Source organism: Tachysurus fulvidraco, chromosome 1 (genome assembly GCF_022655615.1).
Source record: "Tachysurus fulvidraco isolate hzauxx_2018 chromosome 1, HZAU_PFXX_2.0, whole genome shotgun sequence".
NCBI classification, from domain to species: domain Eukaryota; kingdom Metazoa; phylum Chordata; class Actinopteri; order Siluriformes; family Bagridae; genus Tachysurus; species Tachysurus fulvidraco.
Window position 1 is genome coordinate 47,512,108 of NC_062518.1, and position 11,464 is coordinate 47,523,571.

The window sequence follows — 11,464 nt, forward strand, 5'->3', positions numbered from 1 at the left end:
AGTTTTATTGCCCTAGCTGGATTACTCATTGGGAGAGGAAAATGCTGAAGCTTACGGTTCTCTGATGCTAGACTATTGTACAAGGATGTAGATCCATAGCTTCATTCCTTGTCTCGTCTTTCATTCATTTGTACGTTGAATTAACTGAACGTTTGACCTGCAGTGGCTGAAACAGTTCAGTGAGTAGAAAACGCCTACGTTTCCAGAGTTTCTGCAGTGGTTACAAAGCTAAAGTATCTGCATTTCTCAGACAGTTCCTGAGAACGCTTCCTGCATCGGGAATATGGTAGTAGTTCCTCGAATCCTAAAAAGGTTCCTTCGGTGGCATTGTGACTTGAGACAGAGACAATAAATGCTAAAGAAATATCAAAGAGGTAGAAGGAATAAAGGATCAGAAGTCCCCTTTGTTCTCCCACTTCTTCACACACACACCCACACACACACAAACCCTCAGGAAAATTCACACCTCCATAATACATGACTCGTCCACCATGTTACCCCCTCCCCATCTCCCATCCACCCAACGGAGCTTTCTGTTATTCTTTTCAATATGTGTGTGTGTGTGTGTGTGTGTGTGTGTGTGTGTGTGTGTGTGTGTGTGTGTGTGTGTGGACATTAATGCTCATTAAGCACAATCACACACAGAGATCGATGTGTAATGCTTGCTGTGAGAAAGTAGACAGAAAGAAAGACTGAAACAGTGTGTGTGTGTGTGTGTGTGTGTGTGTGTGTGTGTGTGTGTGTGTGTGTGTGTGAGAGAGAGAGAGAGAGAGAGAGAGAGAGAGAGAGAGAGAGAGAGAAATCCATCTGAGGAACTAAAGCTAAAATGTACCGGTGGTTTCCAGCACACTCCCTAGTCTCAACACAACTGAAACTCAACTCAAATCTATTTGAACTCTATTTGACACAACAGAACTAAACCTATTTGACTCGATACAATTCATTTGACTCACCTTGATTTTATTTACCTGAATTCCAACTCAAATAAATGAAGTTCAGGAGAACCACATTTTCCCACTAAAGATACTTTAATAAACACCTCAGTTATAGTCGGTGTATGTTCTGAAGTAACATCTTAGGACTTTTTCTAGGCAGAATGTCAACTTGGAGAGATTTATCTGGTCAGATCTATAGACCTTAAACGCTCCTCGGGGCTTCTGGAGCAGATTGATGGATCAATTTCAAATCTTGATCTGACTTTTTTCCCGATACTCCAGACATGTTGACTCAGCACAGGTATCACGACAGACTCCCGTTCTTGCACTATTCATTTTCCAAGCAGATAGAAGATCACTTCTGTTAATGAATTGGTTTAAAGTCACCTGCCAGATTCTGTGTATGTTTTCTCTCCGTTCGGAGTCTGACATTTGTTTTCCTCTCTTCGCCTTTCTGCTTGACCTTTCCCTTCACTTCGCTCCCAACATTTGACGTACTGAACACACTCTCTGCACAGTAATTAAGGAGAGCTATTCCTCGTTATCTCTGAGCACCGCTTTTCTCTGTTCAATCAATCTCTATCCAATCAAAGAGACACCAATGACACGACTCAATCCCCTCAGTGCTAATGTCTAATGGCGTGATGTAAGCCTCAGGGATCGGGATCAGCCTAATCCTGAATAGTCTCAATTGATTAATTGCTTATGGATTGTGTGTTTGCCGGGGAACGGCATGCGCTACTAGCTTTTTCTTCAGTAATATATCCACACTGTCAGCAGATCTTTTTTATCTGAAGCAAGTTACAATTGATCAGGAAACAATTTAGCCTAAGTAGATAAAGGGCTTTTCTGTGGCTCCTTGGCAGTCCTTAGAAGTCAGCTTGCTCTCAAGGCCAGCGCCCATTGCAAGGGGGTGTAGTCTGTCTAAGACGTTCCATCACGTCTGCTGTCTGACTGGCCTTGTACCAGACCCCAAGGCTGAGCCATTCAGGTTAAGTGGGTGACCCTGTCACCAGATGATCATTTGAGGACACTACCCCCATGCCTTGGTAATACAAATTCTGGGTACGTCGTTACTAAATGCTCCCTGGTTGGCTCCCGATAGATTTACACTTATAACTATTTTCCCTTTTCCACCGAGGCAGTTCGAGTACAGGTTTGGAGCCTAATTTAGAACCAGTTCTTTTTGTTTCGTCCGCCAAAGCACCAGCTCTGAACCAGGAAAAGTTGTTCTTAAGTCGCACCAAAACGTTGCTGGTCTAGACTTAAGAACCGCTTGTGTCAGGAGCTGGGGGCGGGGCTACTGTTAGCGCATTTGATAACGTACCTTAAGTATACTAATGTTTAATACACTTTTACTTTACCGCGATATGATACGTTATCAGCACACATGATAGTAGGTAGCTACATGCTAAGGCTAATTTTTTTCTGTGTTAACGATAAAATAACGTTATGTACTTTATCGATTACAACCTCCATTTATACAGATTACACGGAGCCGCACGTACACGTTTTATTCACCGCGTTTGGATGCCGATGTAGGTTCGCAAAGCCATGAGCATTAACAGTAAAGCAACATCCGCCATTGTTGTTGTGTTTGTGTTTGCCTCTGCTGCTGCGCTAACGTTGCTGGGACACGTGACACGTATACAGTGACGTCACACTCAGCTCTGTGACGGCTCTCTAGGCGGTGGAAAGGCAAACCGGTTCTTAGAAGGTTCGCCAGCACTAGCGTTAGCTCTGAACCAGCACCCGGTTCTTTCCGGTGGAAAAGAGGCATATGACCCTTATCCAGAGTGGCTGAGCGGTTGAGGGCCTTTCTCAAGCTTGTTGGTCCACTGAGAACCACTAAGCTACCCCTGTCCTGCAAGATCTAAGTATAGTAGGATCCATTCCTTACATTTTGTTCATACTATCAAAAGCAATGTCTATTATTGTATGTATTTATTCTTGCACCCAGTACAGGAGAAAAAAATATGATAAAGCCACAAATGTTTAACGAGATGCTGTGGCCTTTAGACCTTCTTCCGTATCTTTGCCCTGTTTTGTTTGAGCTCTCTGCATAAATATTACGAAACAATCATACTGAACTCAGTGACCAAACAAAGACATGTCTATAGTTTCCCCAGTGGTTCCAAGAAAGGGCTACAGCCTTGAAGATCTTTATAATAAACACTACAAGCTGTATCAGGTGTGTGCTACTGCATTGAGAACCCTGGGTGGAATCAGAAACGTCTGCAGAAATGATACTTTACATATGGCTTGGAAAACTCTGAAGATCCCACAGGAGGAGCTGGAAATGTTGGGCTGAGGATACTACAGTCTGGTCAGACTTAAGACTCTCACCTGATGGCCACCAGCAAAGCAGAACGAAAATGAAAATCGCTGGTTTAGAACATTAACTGCTAAGCTAGCTCTGCCCCAGTGCACGAGGAGAGACGGTGATAAAAGCCAGGGATCGCTGTGCAGCTGTGATTTCACTGAACGTGTTAATTAAGTGGCATAGTCCATGTCTTGATCTTCAATCTCATGAACATTTCATCACATATGTTTTCTTCATCGTCACTGGAAATAAGATTAAGACATCTTGCTTAGCATTGCCAGATGTTGCTCTTAAGTCAGCCAGCTCATCTAAGGCACATACAGTATGTTTGGCCCAACCTGACTTTTAAACAACACTGAACTCTCTGAAATGTTCCTCATGAGTTCCAGACCATGCGGACTTCTTACTTGTACACCTGTGCCACTATATCTTCAAGGTAAAAACATCTGTCCAGGTTTCAGCATTAGAACCCATCCACTATGTCTACCAAATGCTAACATTCTTACTTTCTCACTTCACTTCCTCCAGATTTTACACTGCTAACATGATTGAAGAGCAACTCATTGTTCATACATGACATCATTCAGAACCCATGAATGAAGAAGATGCACTGTTGTGTTTCCTCTACACACATCTGGAGGAAAAAAGACATCTGCAGTGAGTACAGCTCAAATCCGTCAGTGAAGGTCTGATGACAGTCCAACATTCCACATAAAAGAGCTGTACAAACTCGTCTTGCACACTTCCAATGTCTTAAAACACGACCAGCTCGGCTTGTGCTTGGGACGCGTCCCAAATCCACTGGTTGGAGGACGGTGATATTCTTCTGCTTCGCTCACAGACATGGTTTTATTTCATTCAAACTTTTGGAGTCTTTCTTCTCAGCTTTTTTTTTTTTTTTTGATCTCAGAGTACAATCAGCTCCAGCTGTGTAACATGTTATAGGTCTGGACTAGGCGGAGGAACCGGTTCACACGTAGAACCAGATGGGAGATGTGAAGGCACATGGGAGATGTTCAGCTGAAACCATGCTGCTTTTCAATCCAATATATTTTTAGAGTCAATTCCAGGATACTGCGCTGTGATTGGCAGAACTGTGGAAAGCGCTTTCTTTCTTTCTTTCTTTCTTTCTTTCTTTCTTTCTTTCTTTCTTTCTTTCTTTCCTTCTTTCGTACTTTCTAGTTCTCTGTTCCTTCTTGCTTTTTGCTTCAATGAATCATTTTATATTTAGATTTCTTGGGAATCCGTCTTTATCTCAGCCCTGTGTTCTGATTGGCTGAGAGGTCAGTGTGATGTCATGACCGCGTGAGTGACTGAGTTACGGTGTCACGCTGTTAACAAATGAATGAACAGATGAAGGTAAAAGAGAAGCTAAGCTGGGTGGTGGGGGGGCAGGATGATAATAAAATATTAATTATTTATTATATAATTATTATTTTCATTTTGTTTTCATTCTTTCGTTCCTTTTTTGTTTCTGCTCCTTTATCATTCTGACTCTGCTTCTCTCTTTTTTTTCAACACACTCTCTTATTCTCTCTCTTTTGCTCAGACTTTGTTTCTGCTACCTTTTGCCTTCTTATTCTCTCCTTGTCTGCGTCCCTTGTTCTTCCTTTGTCCATCCATACATTTTCTTTCCTTCTCTCTTTCTCTCTCAACGTACTTACAGTATGTTTGTAGTCATCTCCCTGTTGTCCTCTTTTTCTCTTCCTCTGTATCTTTTTTAAACACAGCTTTATCTACTTTTCTCTTTTCCTTTTTACTAATTCTTTTCTCTTCCCATCTGTTCCCTTTCCTTCCTTTTCTTTTCATTTCTCTGTACTCCTTCAACGCTATCTCTCTCTCTCTCTCTCTCTCTCTCTTTCTCTCTCTCTCTCTCATCATTTCCACACGAGATCAGTAACTCTGTAGTGTGTATTTTGCTCATGAATAATCCTCGTACTTTACGTGCTATTAAACCCTCACCCCATTGTCAGAAAACCCAAACACTTTCACATTACATTCACACTCCACATAACAACCCCAGCAAACACAATGCCTGGTCAAGGCTAGCCGCTAATGAGGGAGCTAGCGAGGCAATTAGCACATCGTGTTGGAAATCCCAGGAGCGACCCTAATTAAGCTACGACGCGGCTCGTTAAAGCTGCAGCACTAAAAGCCCGTTGGAAAAAGACACCAAGGTCTACACGCTGTTTCAGGATCAGGGACGGACGTGCGCAGACTTCCTGATGTCGACAGGAAGTGGTTTTAAAAAATCACTTCATCTATGTGTCAGACTTAAACATGGACTTGCTGAGTCACAGCTACAGCTCTGCTAGCAAAGCGATCTGCAAGGTATGGTCTGAAATCAGCAGAATATCACAGCAGAGTATCGTTCGTCATGTGGCGCAACTATTTACATTCACAGAATTTGGCAGACGTCCTTGTCCAGACGACATAAAGAAGTGCTTTTGAGTCTCTATCGACGAAATCATTATCACAACAACAATAATAATAATAATAATAATAATAATAATAATAATAATAATAATAATAAAAAGGAAAACAGTCCATCATGTGGTGCGACCACAAAATTCTGGATGATCTACCTATAACAGCACTTCCCAAAGTCTTTTTTAATCACAGAATGACTTTAATAAATTGATCACAGTCTAGAAGGAAAGTCTCAGCTCCTTTGCTTTCACAGCAGTTTTCCCTCACGCTCTGACCCTCAGACCCTCTAGCGCCACCCATGGGGCTACATTTTGACAATGAGTAAAATTGGTACAATGCTAGCACCAAAGAAAGTACTTGAACAAGGTTTGAATTGAGAGGGTTACAAAAAAAAAAAAAAAAAAGACAGGAAATAAGCTACAGCATGATGCGAGCAAGGGCTGATATTCACGCTGAGGTTTTGTATTCGCATGTGAGAATGCGAATGGACCTCCGCTGAGATGAGGCCGACTCTGTGAGTATCCTGAGACATCTACAGATCTACCAGCTCCTGTTGGACTCTGCGATACTAAGAGGAGATGCAACTCCATGTGGTCTTTTACATCAACACAATATTTGTTTGACTATATTTATAATCACACCCCCAGTGTCACCCATATGAGGATGGGTTCCCCTTTGAGTCTGGTTCCTCTCAAGGTTCCTTCCTTAACCATCTAAGAGAGTTTTTCCTTGCCTCTGCTGCCCGAGTCACCTCACACTTGCTCATTGGGGATAAATACATACATACCGTGAACTACATATATATATATATATATATATATATATATATATATATATATATATATATATATATATATATATATATATGAATTTTTTATTATATTGGATTCTTTATATTACCTTCTGTTCTATGTTTATGTTCTGTAAAGCTGCCTTGAGACAATGTCCATTGAAAAAAGCGCTATACAAATAAACTTGAATTGAACTGAATGTGTTTATGAAGTAGGTAAAGAAAGTGCTTGGCACCCTTAATCGCTGCTTTCAGCTAAAGTGTTTTCACTTCCCCTTTTATTATACAATCTGTTTAATCCCTGGTGTTTCACTGTCTTAAATCGAAGTCTCATTGTTCTACACGCTGCATTTCTTTTCCACACATTATTTGTTCTTCTCCTAGTTTAGTGTTTTTTTTTAGTTTGTTCCCGGATTCATTTCCTCGTTTTTTTTTTTTGTTGTTGTTTTTTTTACACCAGGTGCTCGGTCCATGTTTTCTTGATTACAGACGACGCCGGTTCTCACACCCCTGTTACATAATATTACTGTGATTTGTTAGAAGCAACCTAGTATTAAAATAAAGAAAAACAGATCGGGTTCCTGGAGCTGAGGTAAAAATGCAGCTCAGTAATAGCGGAGAATTGGAAGATAAACCTCTGTTTTATTTATTTCCGTTCTTTAGGCTTCACATTTGCAAGAACCTCAGGCAATTTTTTTTTCCATGCTTGTCTCACACTAATAAATTAGCGCATGTTTCATGTAAATGAGATGCAAATGGAGGGTAAAATGCGGGGCGTCGTCTGCATATTGCATGTAAATTACGGACTAGTGGGTGGAGCTTGTTTTGGGTGATTCTGTCCTGAATCAGACAAAGCTTCTTACATACTGTACATTAGTCATTTCTCTTCCAGTTCCAGCCACGATCGCCCAGCTCCCAGTTTTGCCCAACTAGCCGAACTGCATGATGATGATGATGATGATCAGTTTGGCTATCATCATCATCATCATCATCATCATCATCATCATCATCATCTCACTGTGATGTCATTTGTACAACACCCAAGACATAGAAGACATTCCAAGCTGTGCTATAAAGAAATCTGCAGGGTGTCCTACCTCCAGAGGGAGCTCTCGAGCACTTTGCTGGAATCAGCATGGTAATACCTAGTCAGGATGAGGATGACCTGTTGATAGAGGAAAAAAAAATCATGATTGTTAAATATTTGCTAATCAGGGTAAGCCTCAGACATGGAAGTGTTACAAGTGAGAGCAAAAATCTATTTTTACTACATGAATGTATTTAATATTAGTATTTTTCATGGTTTCCTTTAAAGTGTCGGGTTTCTGCCAAAACATAACTAGATAAAGTTGCACCAAATGACTCCTGTAGATCACAGTTTTTTTTCCTGCCAGAAATTTTTATTATGATGCATCCTCGGGTGTACCACAAATATTACAAGAAACACACACACACACATACAAACCCACACACACACACACACACACCATGTTTCTTTTATTTCCCCTGCGCTTTGAGTCACGTGGCAGATGGCAGAGGTCTTTACAGATTCACACATCTTTTATTCATGCAGCTTCTGAGAATAAAATAAATGACTCTTTGTGTTTGAATGTGTGTGTGTGTGTGTGTGTGTGTGTGTGTGTGTGTGTGTGTGTGTGTGTGTGTGTGTGTGTGTGTGTGTTACTTCATTGATATTTTCACTGCTTCGATGTTTTTTTTTAGCGTGTGAAGTTACAAATAATAATTAACACTAAAAGGAAATTTGAAGGTCATGTGACTTTTAGGTATTCTTTTTTATTTGTGTTATTTTTGTAGAAAACAGAAGGATTTCTTCTTTGTGGTTTTTTTTTCCCCTGAAGTCTTTCTCTGCAGAAGAAAAGGTGGGAAATTCGGCATCCGCATGTGAATGATTGACAGGTCGAGGTGTCAGGGGAGGTAATGGGAAAAGTCGAGAGCTCTGATTGGCTAGAAAGGCTTCTGTCAATCAAACAGGAGAGAAAAGGTAAACATGCATATATATATATATATATATATATATATATATATATATATATATATATATATATATATATATATATATATATTTATTTTTTCAAATAAACTACTTGTTACAGATTTTAATATTTATAATAATGTTTTTGTTAGGAATAAATATAAAATGTATAATGAATAATCAGACAACAAAATAAAAAAAAATCACTGAATTAAAAAAAAAACATTAAACTGAATTAAACTGAAAATGAATATTAAATAATATTATATTAAGTGAATAGTTTGGGTTTCAAGGGACAAAGCACATAATTAACTAGATTAATGTACGTTTGCAAATCTTTGGAATCAGAAAACGAGTGCCAGAAAACAAACAAACAAACAAACAAACAAACAAACAAACAAACAAACAGATAATTAATAAAGGTTTATGTATCATGTGGAGTTTATGGTGAGACACGCTGTACATTGTAATGCTCATGGAGTTCAATAAATAGAGAAAAGAATCAGTAATAATAATAATAATAATAAAGATTTCAGTCTAAATCCTGATCTGCACTGAACCTTCACCCATTCCTGCCCCCTGAGGGTAGGACAGTGGGGCATTTGGGACAAAGCCTTCTTTCATTCAGCTTCAAACAGTCACTAATGGGAAGAAAACAGCGCCGGACACAAGGAAATCTGGGAAAGTCTTCTGAGGACAGGGAGTTCTGTACACCACACACACACACACACACACACACACACACACACACACACACACACACACACACACACACACACACACACACACACAGATAGTCAGTAAAAACAGAACATCTCTCTTCTCGGCATCTTCTGAGTTTCATATCAAGGCTCAGAAGGTTTTTTTTTTTTTTTTTTCCGAAAGTGATCCAGCAGATGGGATGAGGGGGCGGAATTCTGTAAATCAGAGCCGCCTCTCGAAACCAGAGACTCGGCGGAATTCTGGAAATGAGAATTTTTAAATTAAAGTTTGTACATCATCTGTGTGTGAAGTGCGATGATCCTCAGATCCACACACTCTTGAGCTGGAACCGCTAGTAACACTGAACCGAGTGGGTTTATAGAGGTGGTAATAACACACACACACACACACACACACACACACACACACACACACACACACACACACACACACAAACCATTAAGCTATTGCCACAAAACACCCAGTGCAGGAACCTTTTCTGAAACTCTTGAACCACTTCCTCAGTCAAGGGGAACTGTTGGAGAAACACAATTTCCTTTGAATGATCTCTGGAACTTTAGGCATGTTTCTACTTCATTAACTTTTCCAGAAGCTCAGTTACTCCAGGTGTGTTTTCACACACTTTTTAGGAACCCCCCGATACTGTGTGCAGGAACCTTCAAGAAGTCTGATACTGTAGTTATGTTTCAACAACTAAACTATGACCAGGAACTCAAAATCCAGTGTAGGAACCGTTTCAGGAGCTTAGGTACAGTAGCCGCATGTATTCCCATGTAGGAACCTTTTCCGGAACTCTATCACTCAGTCGGGTCTCCAAGCCAGAAATAATTTTAGGATCTCTGTAAGGTTCAGGCATATTTCAGTACTAGAATGTTTAGTAGGAACTGAGAAATTTTAGCCATGTGTTTGCAGGAGCATTTACAGGGCCTTGGTTACTTTAGATAATAGCAAGTGCAGGAACCTTTTCAGTAACTCTGGAACTTTCAGCATGTTTCTACTCCAATAACCTTTGCAGGAACTCGGGTAATGTCAAATCCAATACAGGAACCTTTTCAGGAACTCGTGAGTGTTTGATTTACTTTACGTGGTCTGCTAACAGAGTACGAGCTACATGAACGATAAACATTGCGTGATTGTGCTTCGTGGAACGTCGTAATATATTTAACACACAGACACATCATTAATCCATCGTAACACTTTTCTTTTCTCCAGGACATAACGTTTAATGGTTAAAATCCCAAATGGACTTCTCTTCCTTCAGATTGTGTTGGTGTTTACTTTATCAGAGTAAAACACAGAGGATCTTTTATCCTACTAGTTAAATTAAGAATGTGACTTCATCCTGCTCACATGTTTCACACTCACATTTAATAAATTTAACACTAAGAAAGAAAGTGTGTGTGTGTGTGTGTGTGTGTGTGTGTGTGTGTGTGTGTGTGTGTGTGTGTGTGTGTGTGTGTGTGTGTGTGTGTTTTATTTTAGATCTCAGGTAACAGTAAAGTGTCGTTCACAGCCAGTGTTGATGACGTGTTCACACTAGTAGGCGTTAAACACCACTGATACATGAGACTCGTACAAATACCTCAAAATACAAACAGGAAATATTATGGATTTATACAAGTTAAATACAAGTGACACAGATTTCATCACTTCATCTCTAGAACTACACATCTGTAGAGATACACATCTGTGGAAGTAAACATCTGTGGAACTAAACATCTGTAGAACTAAAAATCTGTGGAACTAACCATCTGTGGAAGTACACATCTGTAGAACTACACAGCTATGTAATGAAACATCTTTAGAGCTACACATCTGTGGAACTTCATATTTGTGGAACTACATGTCTATGGAACTACACATCTGTAGAGCTACACATCTGTAGAACTACACATCTGTAGAGCTACACATCTGTAGAACTACACATCTGTAAAACTAAACATCTGTAGAACTACACATCTGTAGAACATCTGTAGAACTACACATCTGTGGAACTAAACATCTGTGGAACTACACATCTGTGGAACTAAACATCTGTAGAACTACACATCTGTGGAACTAAACATCTGTGGAACTACACATCTGTAAAACTACACAGCTATGGAATGAAACATCTGTAGAGCTACACTAACTGCACTTTTAATAGCGTGAGAATTCCTCGAAAGACATTATTGGAAAAAAAGCTACAATAAAGCTGTTGAATCTTTAGTTGTTTGTTAACTTAGAATTAAAAATAGAACTTTATGCATCCAAAAAAAGAAAAGACGCAG

General features: G+C 39.9%; 1 protein-coding gene across 1 annotated transcript in view; it reads right to left on the reverse strand.

The window, feature by feature from the left end:
- Positions 1 to 11,464, reverse strand: part of sorcs2 (sortilin-related VPS10 domain containing receptor 2) — a 199,707-nt gene that overhangs the window by 146,656 nt on the left and 41,587 nt on the right. Inside the window, exon 2 of the mRNA XM_027145523.2 lies at positions 7,576 to 7,643. Coding sequence (XP_027001324.1) covers positions 7,576 to 7,643 — 68 coding nt within the window. The remainder of the gene's footprint in view (positions 1 to 7,575; positions 7,644 to 11,464) is intronic.